The sequence below is a fragment of the Anopheles gambiae genome, chromosome 2 (genome assembly GCF_943734735.2).
Source record: "Anopheles gambiae chromosome 2, idAnoGambNW_F1_1, whole genome shotgun sequence".
NCBI classification, from domain to species: domain Eukaryota; kingdom Metazoa; phylum Arthropoda; class Insecta; order Diptera; family Culicidae; genus Anopheles; species Anopheles gambiae.
The window spans coordinates 78419304-78447124 of NC_064601.1; the positions used below are offsets into that span (position 1 = coordinate 78419304).

At 43.8% G+C, this 27821-nt stretch overlaps 2 protein-coding genes across 4 annotated transcripts; both read right to left on the minus strand.

Moving 5' to 3' along the window:
- Window positions 1–630: 630 nt before the first annotated feature.
- On the minus strand, window positions 631–3370 carry LOC1274752 (zinc finger CCHC domain-containing protein 8 homolog). The gene is made up of 2 exons (XM_313944.5): window positions 2030–3370; window positions 631–1939 (listed from the first exon to the last, which is right to left on the minus strand). Exons 1-2 carry the CDS (start codon window positions 3272–3274, stop codon window positions 1208–1210), a joined length of 1977 nt encoding a protein of 658 aa, XP_313944.5. The 5' UTR covers window positions 3275–3370; the 3' UTR covers window positions 631–1207.
- A 1159-nt stretch (window positions 3371–4529) lies between these two features.
- LOC1274753 (calcium release-activated calcium channel protein 1) lies at window positions 4530–27422 on the minus strand. Of its 3 annotated transcripts, none has more exons than XM_061643409.1 (4): window positions 26625–27422; window positions 10752–11103; window positions 6827–6970; window positions 4530–5678 (listed from the first exon to the last, which is right to left on the minus strand). In XM_061643409.1, exons 1-4 carry the CDS (start codon window positions 26654–26656, stop codon window positions 5148–5150), a joined length of 1059 nt encoding a protein of 352 aa, XP_061499393.1. In that variant the 5' UTR covers window positions 26657–27422; the 3' UTR covers window positions 4530–5147. The 3 variants fall into 3 exon arrangements, with proteins under 3 accessions (XP_061499393.1, XP_061499395.1, XP_061499396.1); XM_061643411.1 differs by lacking the exons at window positions 10752–11103; window positions 26625–27422 and adding exons at window positions 7108–7732; window positions 9279–10315; XM_061643412.1 differs by lacking the exons at window positions 10752–11103; window positions 26625–27422 and adding exons at window positions 7108–7764; window positions 9279–10315.
- Window positions 27423–27821: the final 399 nt, after the last annotated feature.

A 27821-nucleotide genomic window follows, 5' to 3' on the forward strand; every position in this document is an offset into this window, starting at 1 on the left:
CAAAAGTTACACTAAAATTTATACATAAAACTGTTCAAAAATCGTAACAACTAGAGTAAATGTACCAGGGAAATTATTTTGAACGATAAACTATCGTATTATGTTTTGCTATTTTTTATTTGCCGATTTAAATGTATGTTTTAGAGATATTTGTGAAAACGCAAACACTATTTTTGTTCCTATTTTCGGCAGTTTGGTCCTATAAAATAAGACATAAAAGGCAAAGACATAACATGGAGATATGTTTCTTTGTTGGTGTTGTGTCAATTACTTTAGCACCAAATACAAAACACATTAAACACACAAAGCGTGTAAGTTATGCTCAATCCAGCTCAAGAGTGTTTAATTTATTTATTAATTTACAAATGTAACAATTTATTGACTGTTTATTCTATATCTTCTCTGAGCGGACCATACAGGAGACCCCGTTTAGGCAAAGATAATTCGTTACCTACGTTTAGCTTTTCATCTCCGAACTTTCCTACCACAGCTATACCATTTATTGTTTGCACTTATTTGTACAAGGCACAAGCAATAAAACGAATAAACAAAATTGATTGTGTATGCATTTTACAAACCTTTCAAAAAACTAATAATATTAATATTATTCTTAAGAAAAAACTACTTATATTCATTTGTACTTCAAGTTCGAATTTTATTCATCTTTTTTTTTTAATTCAAATATGATTGATGACAAAATGCATTCGTGAGCAAATGAAATCAAAATCTACGTGCTTCTACGCACCCGTTAATTTAACCCAAACGGTTTCAATCAGCTAGGTTAATCTTAACTTAATGGACGTATGTACATTGTAACCGTAGATTCAGTCATTGCGTTGATTGTGTCATCTTCCCTCGACCGTATGCTTCTAAACAACGAGCGTCGTCAGTATAAAATTCCCTAGTAATTCGCTTAAGCTTTTTTTTGTCAAGAAGCGATCCTTCTTTTTGAACTCATTTATTTCAATTAATTCTCGGTGAGTTTAGTGTTGGTCATATTCTGCATGTGTGTTTTTTTAATCAGAAACCATTAGCTGGTATTGAGATATTTGCAACACACTGAATCGCTCGAGTTCATTTCGATAATTCTAATTCTTCTTCGAAAGTAGATCTAGCCTAGTCTAGTTCTTATAGTTCTAGTCTAGTTACAAACACTGCTTGCTCTGCGTTCATTCCTCGCTCTCTCTCTCTCTCTCTCCCTCCCCACCTATCGTCCATCGTCCATTTCGCGCAGATGTTTGTTCATCTTCTGGCGCACTTCCGACAGAAGGGACTTCATCTGTTCATATTTTCCCGTCGAGTCGGGAAGATTCTCAAAGTGTATCACGTCGCTAACGCCCTTCGAAAAAGCTTCCCCACTTGGCAACGTATCGTACGGCGTGAACGCTTTCAGTATTGGCGTTCCGAGTGACATTCGCTTCAGTCCCATGCTGGCGGGTTCGTCAATGTAGGGCACTTTGTTCATGGCTATTTCGCCGAGATCGAACGTTTCCGGTTCGGGCGGCCGTTCCGATGGCACACACTCGTCAAGCGTGTTCGTTTTCGGTGGAGATGGAGGTCGCGGTGGTTCGATAAAGCAAGGAGCCGTTGATGTGGATGGTACCTGTAGGGACTGTTCGGCTGCCAGCTTTTCGGCCAGCAGAATGTCGTTCATAAACGAACAATCTTCTGACAAAACCGTACAGTTGGCCAGCTGTTCTGCGGGCTGTGTCGGTACAGTATCGGCCGGTGCTGGCGGAAGGGACGATGGGGAAGGCGATTCTTCCATGGACTGGTCAGCAGCTAGATTCTCGGCAAGCAAAATATCACTCACAAATGAAGATTCTTCCGTCATCGTAACATTGTTGGCCAACTGATCTTCCAGTTGCTTCTGTTTTGCCTGCAGATCAGCCAAAGTGGGGGATGGTGGAGCGGGTTCAGGCACGACCAAAGGCGTATCCTGGAAAAGTAAAACGATAAAATTAATACGAATATTAGGTGTGTACTGTTTTGCTCAGCCACCAATACTCTGTCTGTTTTGTGTACTTACATCCAATGAGATCACTTCCACGGGAGTCTCGACCAGAATTACACTATCATCAACTGCTGAGGTCGCGTTATTTAACTCAGTATCAGACGACAGCTCTCCATCCTCTAGCTCATTCGACTTGGCTGCTTCCGGCGGCGGAGGACTACACTCCATCGCGTCCATATCCACTACTTCCCTATTTACAGTGGGATCGTCGTTAGTTTCCGCATCTGGTTCGTTGGACATCTTAAGCTTCTTGCGCCGATAGCCTCCAACCAACGTGCCCTCCAGCTGCCGGATCATGTTATCGCGCCCCAGTTCCTCCGTATAGGGCGGCACTTTATAGTACTTCCAGTCGTCAAACATTCCCTCCGGCGGTGGCTCGTTAAATCCGGGATACTCTATTATTTTCCGCACATCATACTTCATGCGTACATTGTCCACCTCGCCGTCACTCTCGTCCGAGTGCTGCACTGCGTCGCCGTTCGATCCGAACAGCTGCAGCCCGGAATGGGTAATCTTTGCGTCCTCGAGCCAACCCGGCGGATAGCCAAACATGCGCATCCGGTACACGTGCAGTGGCAGATCGCGCGAGCCGAGTCCGAGTGCACCGCGCAAACCTTCGCTCAAAGCGCCGGGCCTGAAATGGCCGTACTTCTGCTCCAGGTCGGCGTGATAGCGGTCACTCTTTCGCTGGAACTCTTCCTTCTTCTGCCGGATACGCGTATAGTTGCGCGGCTGCTTGCAATCCTTCAGCGCATGATCGCCCTCACAGTTCCAGCAGGTTTGTTTACCTTTCGGTCGCTTCGAGAGCGAACCGGAAGCGGACGGTGGCGTCTGTCCATCGAACACTTTGTTCATCGATTTCTTGTAGCTCGGTATCTGACCATCGTTCTTTTTGTTCTTCATGGGTGTGGAATCGATAACGAACCAGCGGTCGGTCTCCGAAGCGCCCTTCTCCTGAGCCTCCAGGGAGCAGCCATCCTTTCCCTGCGCAATGTTTATCGACTCGTTTGGTAGATGCTCTTGAAACACCGCTTCTAATGCACTGGAAACGGCTCTTTGTAGCTTTTCAAACAATTCTTTGTTTCTGAAGCGAATCGCTACCAGTGGAGCGTCCACCTGCGAACCATTAACTTCGTCATTGTCGAGATCAATACTAACTACGGGCACGCTTGTTTCCAAAATCTCTATATCGCTATCGTTAGAGTTTGCGGCTTCTAACCGTGGTGTCGTATTATTTTCACTTGTTGAGTTCTCGTCCATTATTAAAGTTGTTTTTACTTTCCTTTATTTTACCGACCGCCGCCAAAAGTGTTTTCATCGGAAATCACTGTCTGCTGTTGTTTACCTTTTTTTTTGACGGAAGAGTGACGTTGCCGAACAAAACGGAACTATCGTTCCCATCCGCCCCAAGTAGGGTGGGCTGTGTGAAATATTTTGAAAAAGAGTCGTTTTACCGTTAGATTTCTCAAGAAAATTATAAAAATTACAGTTAAATTTCTGTTTAAAACATATCTATGATTTTTTCAAAATAAAAAAGGCATAACAATAGCTACATTAGAAGTATTTGAATTCATCCATACTTGATATTTACAGAGTATTTAAATAAACAGCCGAATCAAAATTTATTTAAAAAATACTTAAATCGTCAGAGTCTGATATGATATTGAGAAGGAAATATACATGTTTAACGTTATATTTAATTAATGGATTTAATAAAAAAAAACAATGTGCATGATGCTAAAATCACTCAAAACAGTGCAAAAATAAGTTTGTCTTCTAAGCAAATAGTAATAGGTATGTTTCGAAACAAGTCTATTGAGAAAATAAAACAAAATTGATGTACAGTGGAGCGCCGTTTATCCGAGTTTATCGGGACTTGACCTCGCCCGGATAAGCGAATAACACGGATATTGAGTCAAATGATATATTTTATCACCAACTCCTGATTAAGTTTTGGAAAAATATCTTATTTTTTGATAAAAATAACCCAGTTTTTATTAACTTCACGGTTTTCCAATGAAAATATTTGAAATTTGCCATGCATTATAGTGCTTTTGTTACAATGTGCTTCTATAATCGCTTTTTCAAATATCATCCTCATAACGCAATGTCACCTTTGTCATTTCTCAACAACACGGATAAACGGAAAGCCGGATAAAAGGTACCCTGATATACGGCGCTTCACTGTATATTCTTTTTATGTGTATCTGATTTTGTCCTTTTTTTATGAATATGCTCAATTTCAATACCAATACCAAAAGAATATTTTTTTAGTTACGCTCAATGGCATATTTGATAGGTTTTGTAAATTTTGAATGCGTCCCACATAACCGCTAAGCAAACAATTAGCTGTGAAACTGATTCAAAAATGTTGGAGAAACTTTTAAAAAATCTTGGGAAAACCCTAATATTGAGATATCCCTGCATTACTTACCAGATTTGTTTCAAATTACAACACAACCAACTTGAATCATGTTTCGATTATCGATGTTTAAAATTAAAAACAATCCAACGATACGATTTCATTCACTTTATTTTCTGCATCACGTCGGGAATGTTGATGTGAATACAATCGTCTGTGTTGTCGCTTCAATCAACTAACGCATTTCTTTTCTTCGTTCAATAATGCTTAACTGTATTGAAGCATAACAATTGCTTCAATCGCACGATCAATTCGATTATAATTTGTGATTTATTTGCATAAATCTGTCTGGCAACGGTTCACATGCTCGTCATACATTTCTCGTTAGCAATTAAATTAGTTGTCTACACGTGATCGTTAAAGGGTAAGTAACAATAGTTTTTCTCTCTCCTCTACTCGATGTCTTTTTTGTGTGTGATACAGTTATGTTGGGTGCGAAAGGGAAGGATAAAATAAATCGATTATTACACTAGCTAGACATAATTTCTCATCACTAGAAGCTATCGCGGATAGGGAGGTACTGTGGGAATGAGGGACCTACTACAAAGGAAACAGTTAGAGGAAAGGAATAGAGACAAACAAAAAATCAAACAAACAAACCAGATCCTATCCAATCGAGGTTCACAATTAAGGTTTATGTTGAAGCATGAAATCACAGTTGGTGTAATTTGTAAAAATATAAAAGTGGTGATGGAAGTCGATGGCTATGCATCACACGATCTGCAGCCCGGACGGGTGCAGTATCCCGTGATGGTGCTGCTGCTGATCGAAATGGTCCTGCTCCATCTGCTCCTTGAGTATCTCCAACTCCCGAATGCCGGACACGGTCACCTCGTACTTGTGCATCATCAGCGAGCGGTAAAAGTGGAGCGCGAACGCCACGAAGATCACCAGCACTGGAATGAGCACTATGCAGGCCGACCAGGCGGCCGTCGTGTTGAGATCGTAAAACTTCACCCAACACAGGATGGCGATCTCGAGCAGAAAGAGGATTAGGCCGAGCAGGGTAGAGAAGGCCCACGCCGTCTCGATGTACCAGTGCAGCCGCTCGTGGGGCGATTCGTGTACGAGCGAGATGCTGTGCAGGTTGCACACCGTCTCGATGTTGGGCAAGATGCAGGTGCTGATCATGAGCGCCAGCATGTGCACCGCCACCAGGAGCGTGGTGCACACGGCGAACGCTATCAGCATTGCCGATGGCACTTTGGTATTTTCATCCAGCTGCACCTCTACCATAGCGACCTGTGAAAAAGGAGCGAGAAGTAATAGTTCGATTAGTGGAAACAGTTTTTCAACGTGCACGAAACAATGTAATTGCAACGATTTCGTGCGATAAACATAACAATTCCTTCCTAAAACCTAACGCACTACAGAGGCACGTGGGCGCTAATAACAAAATTCATGCCATATGTTTTCACATCAACACGGACATGTGAAAATTAAGTTTATTTCTCCACGAGGTCACCGCACGCGTCGTGAATGAGATTGGAATTTTTCGGACGCCCATCTTTCCAAATGGAAGGTTACATATCCGCAAAGAAAAGAAGCTCGTTAATCATAATCATCTTGTGCGGGCATGTGCGCGCGGTGGTAACGACGATTTGTTATAGTTTCTGAGCAGTGGAATGTTTCCCGCCGTGGTAGTTGGGCCCATTGGGTGGGATACTAATGGTCGTCCCCGTGTTGTATGTTGGTAACACACGCCCCGTAACCGTTACACAGAAAAGAAAATACAAGAAAAAAACCGCATCCGAAACCGTTCACCCAACCGGTCACAAAGTTTATGATCGCTTGTAAATTGTGTTGGTCACTTGTTGGTGCCGTATTAGATACACACACACACACCCCGCACAGCACAGAGTGCGTAACACGGAAGCGCAGCAGAGTGAGTTCGGGGGCAGCGGAAAGCAGAAATGCGTTGAGCCGTGTCCGTGTATGTTTTTTGTTGGCAATGCAAATTGGTACCGCACAGCAGCTTCTGCCCCCCTCCGTCCGGCACGAAATATCAAAACAACCTGCCTGCCCGTCGGGAGGTGTGTGTGTGTGTGTTCTACGAGGTTGAATAAAAATTTGGATGGCTAGGATTAAACTATTTTTAAAATAAACGGAACCATCCGCAGCAACCTGGCGTGGCGCGCGGCTTTTCTACTGAACACTCAACTGAAGCAGACCGACCAGGCCCGCCGGCCGGTGTCCCTGCTTGCGAGACCTGCCCCCAGTGCAATACCGCAACACAGATTGTATCCCAAATGCCGTTGAACGACACTGACACTGACAATGACCCCCAAGAATGCGTGGATGAAGAATAGGAGAGGCTGACGACTCTAAGCGAATGCGGGGGAAGCAAACTATTGGTGCGGAGTGCCCGTTTGATACCGTCTCTTACTTACCATGGCAAATCCAGACAGCAGGGCAGATGTTTTACTGGAAGCTTTTAGTTTCGCACGGCTCAGCTGTAGCTTTCGCCAGGACAGGTAGTTGGGTGTGTGCAGATCATCGCCGGTTTGTGACATTGTGCTTAGGTTGGATCGTCGCTATCAAATGGAAAAAAGCAATACAAACAAAATACTATTAATTATTCCAATCTAAAAGTAGCTTTAAAAAACAGAAAAGCAAAGGTTAATGTAGAGTGGGAAGAGGGTGGGAAACAATTTGCTTTTCGGTCGCTTACAAACGCTTCCTGGGCGAAGAGTGATGACGCAGCGCCCCCGTGAAAGCTGGCGCCCGCTGCACCGAGACCACTGAGCAGTCCCGTGTTGACACTGCAGCTGTTCGGATGCGCACTGCCACCGGTCCAGAAGTCTCCAACGCCGGATGCACCGCCGAAACCACCGCCGCCACCGAGCGCGGACGACGACGAGTGCGACCGACTGGTACGTACCTTCGGTACCGGCTGTGGACTAACCCTGAGCGCTGTGGCCGGTGTCGCCGTGGCCGGATGGTTGAAGTTGCGATAGAGTGGCGAGTTCAGGCAGAGGTTCGATTGTGAGCAGCTCGGATGTAAATGCATTGTTGTTTCGCCGGCCAAGGCGGGTGCGCGCGCGATGAGATCGCGCGCTCTCGAGCGCAGGAGCAAAAAGTGTCGGTATTTGAATTTCGCGCGAGAGCGCCCCGCAGCACACTAGATTTTCTCACACCGATTGCGCTGCTCACACACAGACCAAACTGCGGCTCGAGCTGCGCTCTACCACAACGCGTCACAATCACCGCACGTGCCGTGTTCCGGAGAAGCTTGATGCAATCTTGCAAAGTGCATTTAAAATCTTTGCAACCGTTTTCACCTTCAGTTCTTTAGTCTAGTTGATACAAAAAAGGGTCAAATTTCAAGCTAAAAAAAAAAACAATCATACCGCACAGTGAAACAATTGAATTGTCATTGCTGTGCGCTGCAGCAGTTGTTCGTTCGCGCGCTCATTTACGAGCCCCATCGACGTGCACGTGAGAATGGCGATCTTTCACTCAACAGCACTCGGATGGCGGCAGAGGTGGCGGTGGAAATGCTCTCTCATGCGCGGGGAAGATGTGCAGCAACACACAGCAGCAGATCGAGCTCATCGTCATCGCCATCACCAACACAGCCGCCCCGTGCACAAATTCTACTCGCGGTGAAATGCGATCAACGTTCACGATTTCTCACAACGACGCCTGCGCTTGTGTCCACTCTTAATGGGTTCGATGTGTGAATGAGCTGTGTTAGGTGGAGAGCTGTTTGGTTTGTCACCTTTAGACCGCTGCCCACCCACACCTTACAAACAACAAAACGGCAGCGGCTAAACGCAAACACTCGCCGTTGACAAAAATATCACCCAAAACATTCCTTTGCAGCGGGGCGAGTGGTGTACTATTACCACTTAATGTTCCACCATCTAACGGTCACCCTAACGGACATCCGTGGCCAAGATGTTCTTTGTGTGTGTGTGAGTGGTTTTTTTTGTGAACATTTTCCCTAGCGCGTTCGTTTCCACAGGAAAAGGAGACAAAAAAGGTAGAAGCAACTCCAGACCGTTTGGTTCACAGTTCAGGCGAGTCGACATTCGCACATTCCTCCATGGCGTACAAGAGAGATGATTGAACGAACAGTTGGTTCGGGGTCACACACGTATGCTGTTTGGTATTTGTTGGCTGCCAACAGTAAATGATTTGCCAGGGTTTGAACTACCATTGGTAACGATTCTGGTTCATAATTCGACGTACTAGAGGCGTTTTACCATAGGAAAAGGGTAACATTACTCATACAAAGAGTCGCTATGCAGCATAGATAAGCCCGTTCAAACAGAACTAAATTTGGCTATCGTTTCGAAACGATTTAATTGGAATTATAACGACCATCGACACTACGGGCTATTAGAGATTGTTTTACTTTCTTATCATTTTACTGGCTAATCGCGACTGGAGATAACAATGAACAACATTGCCTCCGCTTGATCGTAAGCCTCTCGCCAGGCAAGACTCGCCCTCACAATGCTCACATAGGACAGCGAAAGTGTTTCTCTCCTATCACCATCTAATACAACAGCACAATAATGCACTTTTCATCGTATCTGCCTCACTAACATGCGGATTGTTGACTTTGCAAATAGTACACAGCATACGTCGTAGTTTTAAAATTCGAATCCACTAAGCGCCTATGTGGTCGTGTATGTTAGATGATATTGATAAGACTGTTCCGAACTAATTCCGAAGCAATAAGTTTCCGCAATCAATATCTAATCAATGCCGCCAAGTCTGGCATGCACTACACAACACAAACAACCAAACGAACACACACTAACACTCTAATATTAATATTCCATCGTCCCTGCGAACGGTTCAAGGTTTCGACCGTCTAATAAAACACCGTACTCTCTGTTGTTGTTGTCGTCCCTAGTGCGCTTATTTGGCAACGAGCACGCACGGCCCACTGTGTGACTGACGATGTCGCGTCGCTAGAGCAACCCCGAACGAACTACGCCAACTAACCAACTAACATACTGAACCCTCAATCACCCCAACGGTAACCGAACCCAAAGAATAGAATATCATGTGTCTGGCTGGCTGTTTGTGCCCGCTTTATGCTACATGAGAAGTCAGTGGACGCGAATCGACCTGATGATGATGATGATGATGATGACGGAGTACATTCACGGCACACAGCAGCGAGGAACCTGGCGATCGTTTGCGAGAGTGAATTCGCAAACTCACGTGCTCCTATGATGATAGTTTGTTCCCTAGCTTGATTGCACTATTGCCCCACTACCGCTCGGAAAACTCGGCCGACCGAAGTGTTTGCTGCCTCGATATCAAGATGCACGCACACAGCTCTGTGGCTTAAACGCGATCGCGAAAGGGCAATCACGATCAGTGCAACACTGCCGATATGCTGCTCACAACTAATACTCGCGAGGGGTTACACTCCTCTATGCAACGAATTTGGTTTCGCGTGTGAAAAGTGAAGCGCTCTTTCCACCGATAAATTGCCGTCTGCTTTCACTCGGAGTGCACGCTTTACTGACCTGCCCTTTAGCTGGCTGGCTGGCTGATGTGTTCCACACGTCCCACAAAAAAAAAAAAAACAAACCTCTGCACCCTGGGGAAATTCCAAACCCATTTCCACCCATGCTGTGCTGGGAATGTTATGAAAGACGGGCTGGTTTTTTTGTATTCGTTTCTTTTACAGTTTAGAGTGAAACATCCTTCAACACACCCACGGTCACGGACATACGGTCAAGTTGCCACCTGCTATGGACTGGCGGTAGCGATGTGTGTGCGTGTGGTTTTGTGTGGTTGAAAGAGCATAACCGCGGCTCAACCACTTCATCATGAAGATTTATTATAGCACATTAGTTGTGCTTTTTATCACACTGTATTGAGAAAAGTGATAAATGTCGGAATTCTCTAAAAATTATGAATACTGCTCGCATGCAGCATTTTCACAAAATATTTGATAAAACAGCTGTACACAATTGAAAGTAACATAAAACATCCAGCTAGCAGCATGAATGGTTAAAAAAACATTTTATAATTTATCAACCAACAAGCAACCCAAATAGCGTCGCTTAACCATCCATTCCACTCCAAGCCGGGACCGGTCGCGAGCTAGTGAGCACAATCGGCAAACACGTAACTGTTACAACCAGGTAAATATTTACATTTCGATGAATGATCACGATCACGAAGCGACCGTAAAAGTGGCCCATACACGGCCTCAGCGGAACCTACCACAGCAAATGCGTCATCCGGTGGCGGTTAGGCGAAAAAAAAAACACAAAATACAAACTACGGCAGAAGCAGAAACAGGTTCAAAGCGGAGGAAGAGCATTTAGCACTGGGCCTTACCTTGTTGTGCGTGCTGCAAATACTGGTTCGGTTGTTCCAACTGGAAGCGCCGCCGTGGCCGCCGTGCGGTGTAAGACTGTGGGTGCTGTTGTTGCCGATGCTTCCACTGTGGCTGTTGCCGATGCTGCCGATGTGAAGGTGCGCGTGATTCAGTCCCGTCCCGTTGCCGACGTTCGGGTGGTGATGGACGACTCCGTTGCCGTTTCCGGTTCCGTTCGGCTGATGGCTAAGGCCCGTCTGATGCAGCTGGCCAGTGCTGAAGGTTTTTGGTGTTACCGCCGTCCCGAGCGTAGTTGCGAGTACCGTATCGATTCCGGCCGTACTGGTGCTCCACACCGACACCGTACCATTGCTAGGGGGGCGAGTTGGGAGGGAAAGTTAACAACAGGACTCCATTGCGTTGAGTATCACGAGCTAGCTGAGGAGGAAACACTTTGCTGCGCTAAGCGTGTGCGACGGTTTTGGCACGGGAATGTATCGAAGATAGCTAGCAACTAAATCTAAAACACTCTAATTCACAACATTCAAACTGGGAACGCAAACACAAAACACACACACAAAACAATGAAATTAAGCTAGGGCGAATGTTTATATTTTTCTGACGTGTGTGTTGTACGACTGGAACAACATGCACGTGGAAGAGGTGATATCATTATTCGATTGCAGGTGGGGATCCACCGACGTACAATTTTGACAGATGAGAAGCGTCCATCACTATAGCATGAATACATTCCACCATTTTATTTTCACATGATAGTCAAGATGTAGTTTGATACAATCTTTGGTTGACTAAAAAGCTAACAAATTTTTTGCATTCCTCTTGAAATATTCAATAAAAAATTGGAAGCGTTATATTTTGAACGAACTTTTCGAGCAGCTATTTCAAACTGCTCGAGCTGTTCGAGCTTGTGAATCCAATCTGATCCGGAACCACTAGTACTGCACTGTGGGCTTCGTTGTTGTATGAATTGGACATAATACGATATTTTTGTTCATACCTAGGCCGTGTTTGTCATTTATTTTATATTTTTTACTTTGCTATCAACAAAATCAATTCCTTAAAAAGGGTGAAATTATGTTTTTTTTACAAATAACGTACACAAACTTCAATTCTTCAGTTGAACCCAATGCAGGATAACAAACCCGCCATTTCAAATTCTAAGCCGGCTGCAATAGTCGCTTGGATGACATATTGTTGTTGCATCCGGTAAGTGCATTTTGTACTTGTACCGTTTTATTTCATTTTTTTTCAATAAATTTATTCAATTTAGAATGATTAATTAATAAATCAGATGAATTTATAATTTATCATCATCAACTGTAGTAAATTTTTCCTGCTAATTAATCCCAAATCTATAATATCTAACAATATTCTAACGCAGGGGTCTCCAAACTACGGCCCGCGGGCCGCATGTGGCCCTCAAGAGCTTATAATGCGGTCCACGATGACTTTGCCAGAGTTAATATAAATATTACGTTATTATGACTTATTCAAATAAAAATGTATTTTTTTACTTTTCTCAGACAAAAATCAAGCTTTAGTAACACGAAACTGTATTAGTATCGTTAGTATTTTGTTGTAAAAACGAGATTTAAACGTTCACTCATCATTTAAAGGTAGCGTCAAATGGCTCTCAATATAGTTATTTTTAAAGCAATGCGGCCCGCGAGCTGAAAAGTTTGGAGGCCCCTGTTCTAACAGATGTAAACAATAGCAAAGAATCAACCATTTCTAAGGGATCTAATTTTCAATTCACTAAATAAAGCGTACGTAGCATTCCAAAACGTGTCAAAGCAATGTGAAGTGTAGGTTGGCAGCGACTCCAAACCACATGCCCTTACACGCACTCAAATCTAAGGCATGGTTCCGCTACACCCAGTTATTAAGCCACGATTTTCATTATCTTCTCTTACTCGAACTCGCCCGGTAGGAGGCACCGGAGGGAAGCAATAGAAAACGAAAGCGCCTCGACCAGCGAACGAACAGGTTTTTACGGCCTGGTCGTTAAGCCCAGATGTGCATATGGCAGACGGTCGTGCATATGGCAAGAAAAAGCCCGGTTCAATCGGGCCCGTTGCACCGCTGGGGGAACTTTTCACTCTCATCCTCATTAACGCCCCCCGAACGCCGCGAAAGGGCAAGAGGGCGCACGATGTGCAACGAGAAACGATTGGGTCACCAGTAGTGTGGTGAACCGACTGCCTGATGATAATAATCAACGACTATCGGAATCGCACACCCTGGCCCAGTCGGTTAGCGTTAGAGAGATGAATAAAACATGTTCTATTCCGTGGCAGGCACAGCGAGAATGGATTGAAGAAGCAAAGTACAACCACCATCCCTATCTCCACGTTATAGCCAGGTGGAATAAGTTCAAATGGCAACAGGTGTGCTGTAATAGTGCTCTTATCTTTGCTCCCGGCTAGAGAGTTGCGCGCTTATGTAAATCGGTACCGGAATTCATCGTACTAATTTGTCTAGCTATCCATCATTGCGTGTCATAGTAGGCAGGATTTCAATCCAGACCTACTAGATAAAAGATAGGCCGTAATGTAGGGATGAAGTAATCCGGTCGAGACACGAGAGCCACTAATCATAAACGGAGCTGTGTGAAATAAAGTTATGACGATATAAACTCCACACAATCGTCGCCCTAATCAGCTCTACTTAGAAGGGAAAACAACATTCTCGACCGGATATCATGGCCATGCGGGGCAACTCTTCCGCTCACAAACAACGGTCCACAAAGTTAGCTGCCATTAGTGAACCAACCTCCAAGAAGAAACCCAACGTGCCGTCAAACTGGCCAACCGTGCCCGCTCGTATCGCACCGAAACCCTCGTCCCCTAGTCGGTCATCCCAAAGCAAAGGTGTTTAACGGCGCAATCATTTGTTAAGATTGCTATCTCACGAATCGGAACCTCGAAGGGCTGACTGTGCCAAACAACAACAACAACAACAACAACAACACACCTCACAAGCCAGCCAACAAACACAACAACAACAAAAAGAACCACAAATAAGTCCATTTGTGGTGCGTGATTCAAGAACATAAGCCGCGGCTAATTTAAATAGCTCGGCTACATTGGATTATGAAATGATGATGTGTGAGCGAGCACCCTCTTATCGCTCCCTACCCTATTGGGTGACCCATTTGCCCCGCGAATAATGTCCCGTGCACACTATTAGGGCCCGGCATTGCAACAATGGAGCGGGGCAAACAAAACATGCACATTAGGCATATTCACACAGCGCACGCTGATGAGTCAAGGTTGATAAGCGATGCATCAGCATGCTCGATGATAAGCGCATTTACCTTCGTCCAGCATCTGTATGCTTTGCAAGACAAGGACAACCACAACGGGAGACTGTCCCAAAGGTAAAGGCTCTTATAAATATTACCATAACGATTTTAAAACAATTTAAGCGCACACATACATACACCGAAACAAAAGCACAACTCACGTTCGGTCGGATCGAAAAGATGAAAAATGGTTTATTAAGCGGTGGCGCATTTTATCCCTCGCTCCCTTCCCGTTTCCGTCACAACACAAGTTGAACAAAAAAGCATTGATCTCGAAACCGCAACCTCATCCCGGTTGCCCATCCCAGCTAATCAACGTTTTAAAAGGCAGTTAAATCGCCCTACCGCCTTTCTCCACCACCGCCCGGTTTCGCGGTCACGTGTTAGCATTGCACTTCGTGAAATCTGAGTAGAAAATCCCACCTCCTCCCCATCGGACAGGGAGGATTAAAAAAGAACACTTTACCCGTTCTCGAGTGGAACAACATTTGTTTACAAATTCCGATCGGCAGAAGCGGCATACTGTTGAAGCTGTTCGATAAATCGCGCCAAAACGTGCGCCCACGTTGCCGAACGAACGGCCGTGTCGCCATGACCACCGGTGCAGCACACCGAGCTGCACCGAGCCTTCCACTGTCAACCGACCGACATCTCAACGGCAACGTCAGAGTGGGGATGTTGCCCGGGAAGCGGCAATTAAATCCAATTGATTGCCCCGTGGTGGCATTAGTTATTCCTCGATATCCGTTATTTATGGTGCCGGTGATTCGAGGAAGCAACAGTGTCAGAAAATACCTGGAACCGTGCCATCAGCATAGCGTGCCATCTGTCACGAGCTCCGGAAGCGGCACCCCCAAACTGCAACGGAACCCCGTCGCTACCCGAGCTAAGGAGGCTGCCGATGACACGAGCAGATGACACACGATCAGGAAGTACCGCATTAGCGCCATGTGAGCACGGAGCTTATGGATTTTCCGAGCTTCCCCGTACGGGTCCCACCTTCCTGCTACCACTACTCCCCCTCCTCGGTCGTGACTATGGGTGGCGGCAAGAGAAGATGAGAGTAATAGATGAGAGATGTCGTTACTATTATCGCTTTTTTCACCTCCATATCGCACGGTGTGCCCTTTTTTGTGCGCTACTGCTTATGACAAATGGACACGCGCGTTCCCGCGCCTACTAAGCCGACACGTGACACTCTTACAAGACGCCTGTGTGTGTATGTTTGTAGTACACCAAACAGATCTGATACCAAACGGTTCGCACTTCCTTAAGGAACGGATAGTGCGCACACGACGGTTGTCGGTCCGCCCACCTGGTCTGCTCTGACGTCTATTCGGTTGAAATTAATTCACCACTACGCAGTACTGGGGCGAACGAAAAAGGCGCCCCAATAATCTTGCACGCGCCAAGTGCAACCACAAACTCGTACGTCACTCTACACCAACTGTCTTGCTGAGGGAGCGTGTGGCATGCTACACTAGAACGAATCTGCATAACGATTCTACAGGTTATACTACAGGATGGGTTCCAACCTAGAAGAACTGGACCCGCGTACCCATGTGCAGCCATTCATGGACCTTTTTTGTGTGGGAGTGTCTTACTACCCCTTGCTAACCTTGAAGCTAAAAGGCTAGTAGACCAGTCCCAGGCAAGACAAACACTCTCGACGGTAGGCAAATAAGGGAGCCTGGGAGCGATCGATCAATAAATAATTCTCCGCAATTGAATGATTTAGCTCTAATTGACGTAAATACCATGGTACGGAGTGCTGATTTCTTCTTATTTCGTCGTAGTGATGCTGAGGTATGCGTTTTCATTTTCTTCCGGTAGGGTGCAGATATTATGGTATGTCATGCAATTGTTGGCCTCCAAAAATGTTCCTACTACATGTCAGTGACTTGTTTATTTTTTACGGATGTGTAATACAATACTGGCCCAAACAAGCATACACGTATAAGAACCACGCAACCAGATAGCACCGGGTCCTTGCTACGGTGACACGGTACGGGTCGTTCGTGTAAATTCTTGCTTGCTATCCATTCCAATATAAATTGTCAGATAGCATATTGGTATAAAAGATACTAGCTGAAAACTTCTTTCCTAGTGACGTATTTACAGTAAAAAATGTGATGTACACAATAATAATATTTTGTTTATGACAAATAATTAATCAGTGTAAAATATCAATACATGTTTGTAAGTATTAAAGGAAGTTTACAGTAAGAGCAGGATATAAAAAATAAATAAATAAATAAATAAATAAATAAATAACATCTTATGGCAGCTTACTTCAACATTTCATTGTAAAGCGCTTTTTGATTAAAAATAGGAATGAAATGAATGTATTTACACATTGAGTTATTACTATTTAGCGTAAATACATTAGATAAAAGTAATTTATTTTTGATAATTTGGCTTTGCTTATTTAATTTACATTGATTATTCAGTAGTAATAAGCTTTGCTTATTTTATTCTCTATACTTCACAAAGGTGAACTTTTTCGTGAACTTTAAATTTTTTTGCCAGTCTTTTGCTAAGCTGATTGTCAAAAACTCCATGATAGTCTTGGAGTCTTGAACGAATTCAGCACCTGATGCAGTTTGAATTTTATGTATGCCAGAACTTGCAAATCACTACTTTCCCATAACATGAAAGAAATCTTGGATTGTTCCTATAAAAAAGGTGACAGGACGGCTGTCATCAACTAAAGGGGCATGGTTTATGTGCACAGGGACATTATGTGCCATTGCCAAGGTTTTCGAACTAGTTCTATATATGGATGCCGCAGCTACATAAGCCTGTATCAACATGGATTCGTGCCAAAAAGGCGATTACCAAGACTCTGGTTCACTTTGTGAGCTATTATACTAGTAAAATTGATACCGGAGCACAAGTATACACAATTTATACAGACCTGAAAGTAGCATTCGACTCTTTAACACACGCAACTCGTCTTGCTAAACTCCATAAGCTTCGTTGCTCGCACACGCAATATCTTAAGTCTTACCTAATGAATAGCTAATACTTCGTCAAACAACACGGGTGGCTGTATGCTCCTACCTTCTTCCCGTGGTACAAGCGCAATGGCCTGACTATCTGTATCGAGAAATACTTATGTGTGTCCTTTTGTCAATGCAGGAGCCCTATTACTGCTACCTATTTCATAGACGGCATAGGCGGCATTTAATCGACAAAATTATGCCAAAGACCTGGGCGTTCTTCTAGACTCAAGTTTGAATTATAAGCATATCGATGACAAGCCAGATGAGACTAACTAGTTGGTGTGGATATCCGGACATCTAATGAATTTGTGGATTAAGGCTGTCTTGAATAGTATCATTCACTCGGTCTGGGAATACTCGTGCGTAGTCAGGAGCCCTACTACTGCTTCCTCAATTGTCCGATTTAAGGCGATTCAACGAAAGCTCTCAAAATATTCCCTAGGCGAGATTCCCTAGCAGGATCGCCGTCTTCTAGACTGTCCTGTAGGCCTTGAGGCTCTTTTGGTTAGAAGACGCAATGCACAGTGATCTTTACACTGGCCTGCTAAATGGCTTTATCGAGTCATCGCCTTTGCTGCATAGCTTCGATATCTAAGCACCATGCCGACCAGTAAGGTCTAGAGAAACTCGACGGGTTGTTCAACCTCGCTCCAGCACTGGTCGGTCTGACCCTATGTTCCGCATGTTGGATTTCTTGAACTATAATGTTTCAACCCAGTCCTTCAAACAACGTTTCCAGCTTCTGCCGTGGCTGTGATAAAATGATTGATTCTGCTATGTCTTTTTTTGTACTGTTACCCATCTTTATTAGGTCATATGGTTCGTTGAAGATTAACTAATAAATAACAATGATAATAATAATAATAATTAATATACATAAATACCGTTTTCATGCAAACGATCCTCCATTATTTATGGCATTCTGGTTGAAGTCTTAAAGTGAATTTAGTCCTAGTGGACTCCTTCGTCATTCCATTTTGTACGACTACATATATGACTTACCCCGCGCTTTGGCAGCTATCGAGCAAGACATCAGGCACATGGTAGGATTTTAAGGCCTAGCTCTCATTTGAAGACAGGTTTCTGATCGACTATACTCGAATCTAACGATTTTTTTCTTGTTATGGACTCAATGTAAACTTACTCTCGCAGTTTACCTTGACGAGTCATACCATGAATGTATTCCTTCTTCTAGAGTTTTGTAATTTAATATGATGGTGTCGTTCCATCTCATCAGAAATTATGCACACGTTATAGATCTAAAACATTTGTAATGTAAGTCTCTGATAGCAGGATGAATTAAAGGAATAAATCAATGAAAAAACCACATAGCTAAGAGGATAGTTACCTATGTACAATTAAGTTATATACTATCATCTTAAGGGACGGCCCCGTGGTACAGTCGTTAACTAGTACGACTCAATATCATGCCCGTCATTGTTTCAAACCTAGAATGATCCATGGTCTCCCCGTAGCAAGAATTTACTATCCAACTGTGTGGTAATTATGTCTCGAAAGCCTGTATAACTAGGTCGGCATGTCCGCGTCGGACGTTACGTCCATGGTCAATGGTCTCCCCGTAGCAAGGATTGACTATCCAACTGTGTAGTAATTAAGTCTCGATAGCCGGTATAGGCCGGCATGTCCGCGTCGGACGTTACGCCAAAGAAGAATAACAAATATCATCCGAAAAATGCAATGGGTCTTTGAAAAGGAAGGAGTTTAATTAAGAAAAATACTAGGATACTAGACTAGACAAGATAATGTTTAAGATGTTAAAATAGATGAATAATTGCAGTGAAAAATTAGGCATATTTAATCTAAGCTATAATGCCTAAAATCCATACTACAGATACACTGTCTATCAACCGGAAAAGGTAAAAATCATTGGCCCATCTGAGTGGAAATAAAAATTCCATAAAACAAACCACCACCGTGCACGCTATGTTATCGGAAGGCCTTTTGTTTGCGCTCTTACCCGTAACGCAAAGGTTGCAATATACTTTCAGGTAATAAAATAAATATTAAATTAAGTCCAACACAAATTCCTCGTCCCAACTGTGGCGAATTTAAACCAGCTGAATTTGTAGCAAACATAACGGCCAAACTTTCACTCTATCACCTGAGGCTTCGGTTGTTCGATGCTGCGTTCCTAACGCCTACACACGCCCGGAAGTTCGGAATCCAAAACAGCAACGACCGAGGCGCAACCGAGGGCCGGTTTTTGGAGGAAAGAAACAACACAGCGACAGCCTACAGCATTACCAACGGCATTTGCCAATCATTCTACTCGTCGCACGGTTTGGTCGCATCCGTGGGCCAAAGCCCGTCAGACTGTCGACGACGACGACGGTCCATCGACCATCGCCGCGATAGCATCGACCCATTGTCAGCTGAGCGATGGTGGTGTTCCTTCCGGCATGGCGCGATTATAATGTTTCGTTTACGCACGATCTGCTCCTTAAATGGTATCGGGGCCCGGGTCCACCGCTCGACGATGTATCCCCATCGAGCGTCCCCAGAGACTCATAAACTTTATTAAATTTCACGCCGTTTCGGTGCCTTTGTTCCCGGCCGTTCGGTACCGCTCGATGGCTCGCCCAATGGCAGTGATGGCAGAGAGCTTGGCGAATGACACTAAACCTGAATGCTGATTCAATTGTCACCGTTGCAGGCTGCTGAAAGCCCCAACCCCCTATCGTGTAACTGACCTTGGCGCATTGCGGGTGTTTGGGCCCGATGGCAATGGTGCGTCAATCGCGATGAGCTAGCAGTGGACATCATCCTCGTGCAGAATCGGCAGGCACCGAACGGAAGGGAGGGAACACAAACATGCACATGGTGGGAAGCTTTTTACACAAACCGGAAACCTTCCTTTGCTGCCAGCGCGATATGCGAATTGAAGCCTTTCACGGCTGAACCCTGACCTGGAGGTCATTGTGATCTCGTCGGGTGGCATATTCCTCCGAGTCATTTTGTTTGATTGATTTTAACATACGCAATTAAAATAGCATATTCGATATTTTGTGTTGACTTGGGAATGCATCACGGTATTGCATGCATCCTTGAAACGGAAACGATCACAGTGCTATTATTTGCGTTGGAATGAAACCATAATGGTAATTTATGGAAGCAATTATAAATTAGAGCTCAATATTTTGCATTATCAAAAACAAACTTTGGCATAAAGTGCACTCAAGCTGGTTCGCTTTAGAAAGCTAAACCATCGTTTCTTAACATTCCTCTATCCCCTCTTATTCTTTTTGACTCCACTTCTATCGGCAAAACTCGACAAAAATAGCCTTCCACGTGTAATTAATTGCCTTCCCTCAGGTGTTGTTCGTCAATGTTTTTGTAGCAACGGAGACTCCCGCCGCGTCCCAATCAAATGAAGTTTCGGGCAAGTTCTATTTCGGTAACCAAGATTAAGCGCCAAGTCATTGCGCAAACCGGTTCGGTGGGTGTACTTTCCGTTTCGGGCCGAGTAGTGCGGTTACCCAGCGAACGCTGCCCACCCTAAACCTGAAAGGGCATGGTGGTGAGCCCGGAAGAAAGGAAGGAACGCTACACGCAAAGAAAATAGCAACAAATAGATCGCTCAACCAAACGGGGCTAATGTAACAAATTTATTACTGGCGTCGAAGGTTTCATCCACCCAACTGTGACTGTGACCGTGCATCAGCAGTCGAGGTGTAGCTGTAGAACTATTAAAACCATGGCTATAGATTTCCATGTTTTGCTTTTTTGCTTTCTTTGGCTTCACATCTCTCTCCTAGTTCGAGTGGATTCCTCGCGCGGGTCCAAGGTTCAAGCTCAAGTGCGCTAAGCCCCACCATGATTTGCGGTGGCAGCAGAAGCGTACACTACGGACAGGGTTTTTTATATTGATTTGGTGAACTTTAAACTTGAAGGGCCCCCTGTAAGGTGGAGAGGGTTTTTGTTGTTGCGTGGGTCGCTCTCACGAACATTCGCTTTGCCCAGACAGCTAGAAGAATAAAGTTCCATTCCATTCGTACGTTTAGCGGGAGGTGTGGAAAATGATTAAAAATTAACTACGCTGCTAGATGAAAGTGCTTATTATGCCGTGTGGTCAACTCGCGGCCTAGGTTCATAATGCAATCATTTACCCCCTTCCCGGGCAAGGCAGGAACGTAGCAAAGGGTCTGAAATACGGGGACACCCTGCCGCGATTGCCATACCGTCAAAACCGCACACCGATGCGTTAGGGACGCAGGGATAGGGTGCCTGCTCGCGGTTCGACAATGATGACAATGACAATTAATTTGGCCACGTACTGATTCCGGCCACCATTAGCGTGGTAAACAGTATTATGCAAACCGCTTTTATTGCTATCAACGCCAAACGTCACGCGGAATGATGAACGATTAGACGCACACGCACGGCGATGGGTTCGCGTTGCGAGTCTTTGCGGACCCGTGTATGTTTGATTGTTTCTTATGGTACATGCAAATTATGTGAAAATAACATTCCATTTGTAGCGTTTATCGTGTACCGTGTGCACATTATGCCACAAACCGGCTTATCAATCAAGTGTTTGGGAAAGTTGTCGATATGGTACGTCGGAAATAGTAGCACAGTGTAGTAACAATATAATTATGAAAGATTGGCCTAGTTTTGTTAATCAGCAACGGTAAACACACGGTCTTGCTGTTGGTGTGAAATATTCATATGTAATTAGTACTTGGTTTCAAACATTACTTGAACGATCTTTGAATTTACATGTTTTTAATACGCTGAATTATGAACGACTTTACGATAATTATGATATTAAAGTTTAACTGAGCATATCCACGGTAAGGTAAGTGCAAGGAAGAAATGTTTTGGGAAAGAATATTTTTTAAATATCTTCTCAAAGTATCTTCTCAGCTTGTCAGTTCCAAAGTTGTCTGCAAAAGTAATAAAAATAAATAAAAATAAAACTTCCATTTTCAAAAAAACTTAAGGACTGCTTTGGATATTAAAGCAACGTCCACAAATCTGCAACGGCTCTCTTATTAAACTCGACCACGCTTGGACCCATCCACTTGTGATTGATTTACAGGGCATGTCCGCAGAAAAACCCATACTCTACATCCACAAACTTTGCTTCACTTAACAAATTAATACATTTGCAAGGGTTTATGCCGCCTCATGCAGCCGTTGTGTTCCATACATTGTACTCTTTTTCTCCTCCGCTCTCCATTCCCGCTCCTAAAGCCACGGTGACCCCACAGCACAACAGCACAAACGCATTTTTATGATTCACAAAATGTTCATACCACCACCCATCCTAATGCCGTAAATCCCCTCCCCTACACTGGGGAACCGTGCGTACAAGCACACACACACAGAAGCGTGTGCTTTTACAAAGCTTTTTTTTTATTAAACTCGGCCGGGTGCCAGGCACTCTGGTGCAGCCGGGCGAAGCTTTTGGGTTGCGTAGTAAAGGGCGCAATTTAATCCGGTTAAGTGATTTTCGTTTCCACATCTCTCTACTGGGCTCGACTAGCGATCCAATCAATTCTCGGTGCCAATCTCAATGTCCGGATGGTGTTTTGCGTTTCGGCAAGTGTGTGGCATCTTGTGCTGGTTGACGTTGATCGAAGAGTTTGGCTTTAAAAGGGGGATGTAATAAAACTTTTGTGCAGCGTCAGCAGTAGAAGGATGTAAAAAGGATTGATTGAACATTTTTTTGCTTTTTTCCAATGTTTATTTACTCTATTTCTGCAGCTTGCAGGTATAATTTGACACACATAGCTTACACACCACTCGCAAAGCATACGCAACGGGAAAATGTGAAAAATAGTCCAACCATTCATAAAACCAGATCGACTAGACGCGATAGAAACGTGAGCTAACCGATGCATAAAGGAAAACTTCGGTGGATAATTAAAAATAAATCTCATTTTCACTCCATAAATCCGTTCCGATTCAGCAAGCAGCAGGTCGTTCGCCGTTTAACTTGAACTGTTTTCCTTTTACTGCCGAAAACTGTTACCATTTTCCTGAATTCACCAACAAAAAAATGAGACAAATGCAGATGAGGGTTTAATCAAAACTCGTACCTATGCAGAACAAGAAACTGAAGGGACAGGAACGGTAAGCTTTCAATCGTGTTCGCATTAAACATTCGCTCCGTCCCAAAAGCGTCCGATCCGCGAGGAGACGTGTGTCTTTTACGCGCCATTTAGATTACGGCTTAAACTGTCCTGTCCTCTCCCTCCCTTTCTGCTCTCGAGGGTGGACGAAACTGGCCAAAAGTTATCGTCGGGTAAAACAATGGATTAATGATCCCCGCGGACACTGATGGACCCTGGATGGACTCGCACAATCCTGTGCCGGCCAGTCGCTAGAACTAAAAGGGAAAGCGAGAATAAAGTGAACGTCCAAAGCAGAAAACCAAAAAAAAAAGATAATTACTGTTTAATGATTCAGAAGGCGTACACCAGTCAATTTCTTTACGCAACTGACATTCCGAGGGTTGGGGTTTTTTGCCTTCCCTTTTCTCTGTCTATTTTTTTTTTGTCTGTAACTTGTTCTTCTCGTGCGTCACACTAATCTTGCGGCCGCCACTCTCATTCACCATTCGATTAGGTTCTTTCCGCCTATCAGCTCGGATTACCATTTCCTGATATTGCAAGGTACAGGCGAAAGTATCCCATCATTTGTCTTGCTGCTTTTTCCAAGAAATTGGTTCTTTATGAAGTAAAGCTGACCAGTAATTAGCATGTTGCAATACTGAAACCCCTTCCAACTTCAGTGACTTCAGACAGACGGTGCTAATTGAAAAACTATAACCTCGGAAAAGGTCAAAAGGGCCATCAAGTTGCACAAGCTGTACAATTGCTCTGATGACACTTCATCATTGCTTGAACAATGCTCTTCACCCCGCTACTTGCTATAGTGAATTACCGCAATCAGCAATGAAAGATCTTTTCAAAAGGCCGTCTGTTGAGTTTTGATCATTAACTCCGTGCACGATTCCAGTAAATCCCGGAGATGCGTCCAACGTTTGGAAATCCGGGGATCCTCTCATAAATTACGAGGAATCGGGACGTGATTTACCGTATGCAAAAGCCTCACCATCGCGGCTAGAAGCGACACAACGGCCTGGATAGCGACATGAGTGGCTAAAGTTGGCAACTAATTTGCGGCATACCGACACGCAGCGGTACTCATCTAATTATAAAGCATCTTATACACACACACACACACACACACACACACACACACACACACACACACACACACACTCACATACACACGTTCAAGCTCGCTATTGCATTTTGCATCCTCATTCCGCTCACCTAAACTTGAGCACTGATATCACATTAAACGAGACAAAAAGTGGTTGATTTGATTGAAGCAATTATAGCATTACTGGTAGAACCACCACGCACGCGGTACGTCTACCGAGCTCGGGCCACGTGAAACTGTAACAAAGCATGTTTTGGAGTATGGGAATTGGTGGTGCAACCGTTATCAACTGCGTCTCATCTACCCGGGTTCATTGTTGAATAGAGCGTGGGGGTGTCGATGAAAGTTCCAGTTGCAGTTACCGACAGGCCCTTTGCCGCATTGCACCCTTGGCGAAGGATTGTGTTGAGTAATGCGCTTCGCCTGAAACGATTATCAAGGGCGAAGTTTTGTCTGGTATACTCGCGTGTGTGATTATTTATTGGATTCTGTGTTATCATGTTATGATACTGCGTTGAGTTCTCGGAATGTGGAATGCAAATTATGCTTGTTCAGGAGATTCATCTTCCGCCAGTCCCCCACCCTCTTATTTGTGTACAAGAGTTTTATGTTTAATCATATAAAATCTGCCAAACGCCTATTCACCCAACTTTTCTCAATCTTGTTATTTTTTTTTATTTTATCTTCTGCGATGTTATTGATTATACAAACCAACCATATTCTATTCAATAGCATACTATTCAATAGCAGAAAAACAGCATTTCTAAATTAACTTATAATTTCGACATACGTTCCTAGTTTTCTATCGTAACTGTCTTTCAATCGCCGATCGCTTACATAACAACTTCATGTTCACATTAACAATTCTAATGTCAAATAAAGTTGTTTGCCTAGGCTTCTTAATGTAAATAGTGTACATTTATAGAGCTTGTGTAGCATATCTGCTATATAGAACTTTAAAATACAGGCTACAAAGTATAGATACATTTCAACACATCTTGCAAAGCCAAATCACACAATTGTAACACATTATATCAATGTGTTATAATACTCAGCAAATCACACCATAGCAACACACCAGGAAGAATTCAGACCACACCATCTATACAAAGACATTTGAGATACACTTATAGCAAAGTAGGTAAACAGAGAACGCATAGCAAATTACTGCCAAAAGCGCAGCGTAGGTAAAAATTGACCAACACTTCGCAATTATCTGTTTATTCGCGGAACTGTTTATACATCATAACGATAAGCAGGAACAGTATATACATTAAACCCCAAAACAGGAACTTAGTGACCAGAACCATTGTTTTTGTCAACAAAAGACAAACTTAACCAGCATATTGAAAACAATCACTTTCAAACATACTACCCGGAGCCAAATGTACGAAATCCATAACTTCTTTTGAGTATAAATAAAACCAACTCCGACTATGGCAAGTCAGATTCGTTTGGACTGGCTGGATAGTACTATGCCTGCGGTCGTCAAACATATTGACCTGAAGAGTCAAATTCTACAATAATGATCGTATAATTTCACGTGAAGAGCCAAATTGTGAAACCAAAAGCTAAAATGAGTGAAAGTTCTATAAAATAAACGAAATGCTAAGAGTTGCCATATCAAAGAGCCGCACTTTGCCGATCGATGGACTATGCCGATCCTACATCTATCGACTTATCATGTAAAGAGTTTAGTTATGTCCTCCTAGCCAAGGTAAGGCCTCTAAACTCCAACGGTTCCAGTAAGGGGAACTTCCTAAAGGTTTCTATGATCGCCTAGACGATCAAGTGTCGAAAGTCCGCTTCGAAACAGTATCCAGCTATTTCGGAAAAACGATGACCTTCCTTAACGATGTTTTAACCCTAGTCAGCGCGAGTTCAAAGATATTACATGGCAACCGTATCCAAAATCAAACTTACTACACCTTTAATTGTCTCGTCACGCATCCTCACACATATTAAATTGCCTACAAATCAAAACAAATTTCAGAATTCTGCATGGTGTATTTCTTGTCATGGTAAACTTCGATGGTAAACACGAAAATTTTTCAAAGCAATGCATAATTTAACCTTCATATCTTTATCCAAAAATGCACTTTTACTTACATTACCACCTAACGGTCCAAAAAACCCATATTGGTATGGAACCATTTTTAGAAATATATTGAATTTAATTAAAAAACTGATATTTAGACAATTTTTTTTAAACATATCTCGTCTAGGCATTCTAAACATTTTCTTTAAATTAACAACCTAACAACAACCAAAGATAAAAGTTTTAATCTCGACTGAGTCCATTACCTAGAGGTCAACCATAACAGCACACGCTTAGCACAGTCGGAAGAGAGTAAAAGTTTGCTTACCCTGGCCGTTTCTTCCTGCTTGGATCCAGCATCTTGATAACACTGAAAACCAATTCAATCTTCCCTGCCCTCGAAACCACTATTCACGACAGCCGAATCGTTTCGTTTCACAATCCTTCTTTCTAGTACGGCGTTTGACACGCACTGACGTATGAACACTTGCTCAACACACACTGCTTCTAAACAACAATGCACAATATTTTACCCACCGAAATGCACACATTCATTGGCTGCACTTTTTGTCACTGTTGCTGATAGTGGATAAAGCTTAAGTGTAGAATGCACTATTCCTCTACCCCAGCGTGTGCTTTTCACCTTTCGTGTGCTCGTCAAATATGCTTTCGCTTATTTTGTATTCATATTTGGTTTGCCCCCCGGCTTACATGGTAGGCTGCTTCATCAATAAGACATTTCCAACGGTATTTACACCACACCAACGCACACGCCAGACTGCCCAAACCGGCACGGGCAGCAACCACTGTCACTAGGTAGAGGGCTTGTTTATTTGAGCCCTCAGTTACACGGTAAAGCTTCACCGGCCTTTCGTAATATTTCTGGCGACCATCCACCACCAAAAGGTATGCGTTTAAGATAAATCTTGAAAATGCGTTCCTGTTGACAAGCGGTTTAGTGAGCACAAATAAGTTGCTGCTGCTGATGCTGCATTATCTTTCCAAGCACACACAAGCGCAAACAAACAAAACAACAAAACACTACGACACTGCTGCGTACGGACGTCGCGTTCCACACTCGCACTCGCACAAGTGGCGCTCACGACGGTTGCTTCACGAATGAACAGCGCTGTCTCAAGAGATCGCCCGTTGTCGGACGCCGGAGATTCCAGCGATCGGGCGGCGTGCGCTTACAAAAACCACGCGGCAGCCGGACGTGATCGTGGCTCGTAGACACCTACACGCACGCAAGCAGACCGCTGGTAAGCTGAACCGGCAAGTGATCGTTTGGTTCATTCCGGAGCGATTGCTTGCGATCGTTTGTTATCCAATTTGTCGGTGGATATATTGCTTTTGTAAAACATGAATCTAGCAAATGTGTCAAGAATCCATCACTGTCTCATCTGATTACGTTTGCAAAAATTCGTTCAGAGTTATTTTCAGTAAACTTCAGCTGTGCAAACAATGGTACTTATTTAAACAGCTTAGCGAAACAGAACCGCATATGAATAATAATTCAAACATA

Excerpts from the sequence above, each read along its gene's own strand:
- LOC1274752 (XM_313944.5), bottom strand. The coding sequence starts at position 3,274 with ATGGACGAGAACTCAACAAGTGAAAATAATACGACACCACGGTTAGAA. Across the intron at positions 1,940-2,029 it reads TGGAAGTGATCTCATTGGAT|GATACGCCTTTGGTCGTGCC; the intron begins GTAAGTACACAA and ends TTACTTTTCCAG.
- LOC1274753 (XM_061643409.1), bottom strand. The coding sequence starts at position 26,656 with ATGCTGGATCCAAGCAGGAAGAAACGGCCAGG. Across the intron at positions 11,104-26,624 it reads AGCAGGAAGAAACGGCCAGG|CAATGGTACGGTGTCGGTGT; the intron begins GTAAGCAAACTT and ends TCGCCCCCCTAG. Across the intron at positions 6,971-10,751 it reads TTTGCAGCACGCACAACAAG|CGACGATCCAACCTAAGCAC; the intron begins GTAAGGCCCAGT and ends TCCATTTGATAG.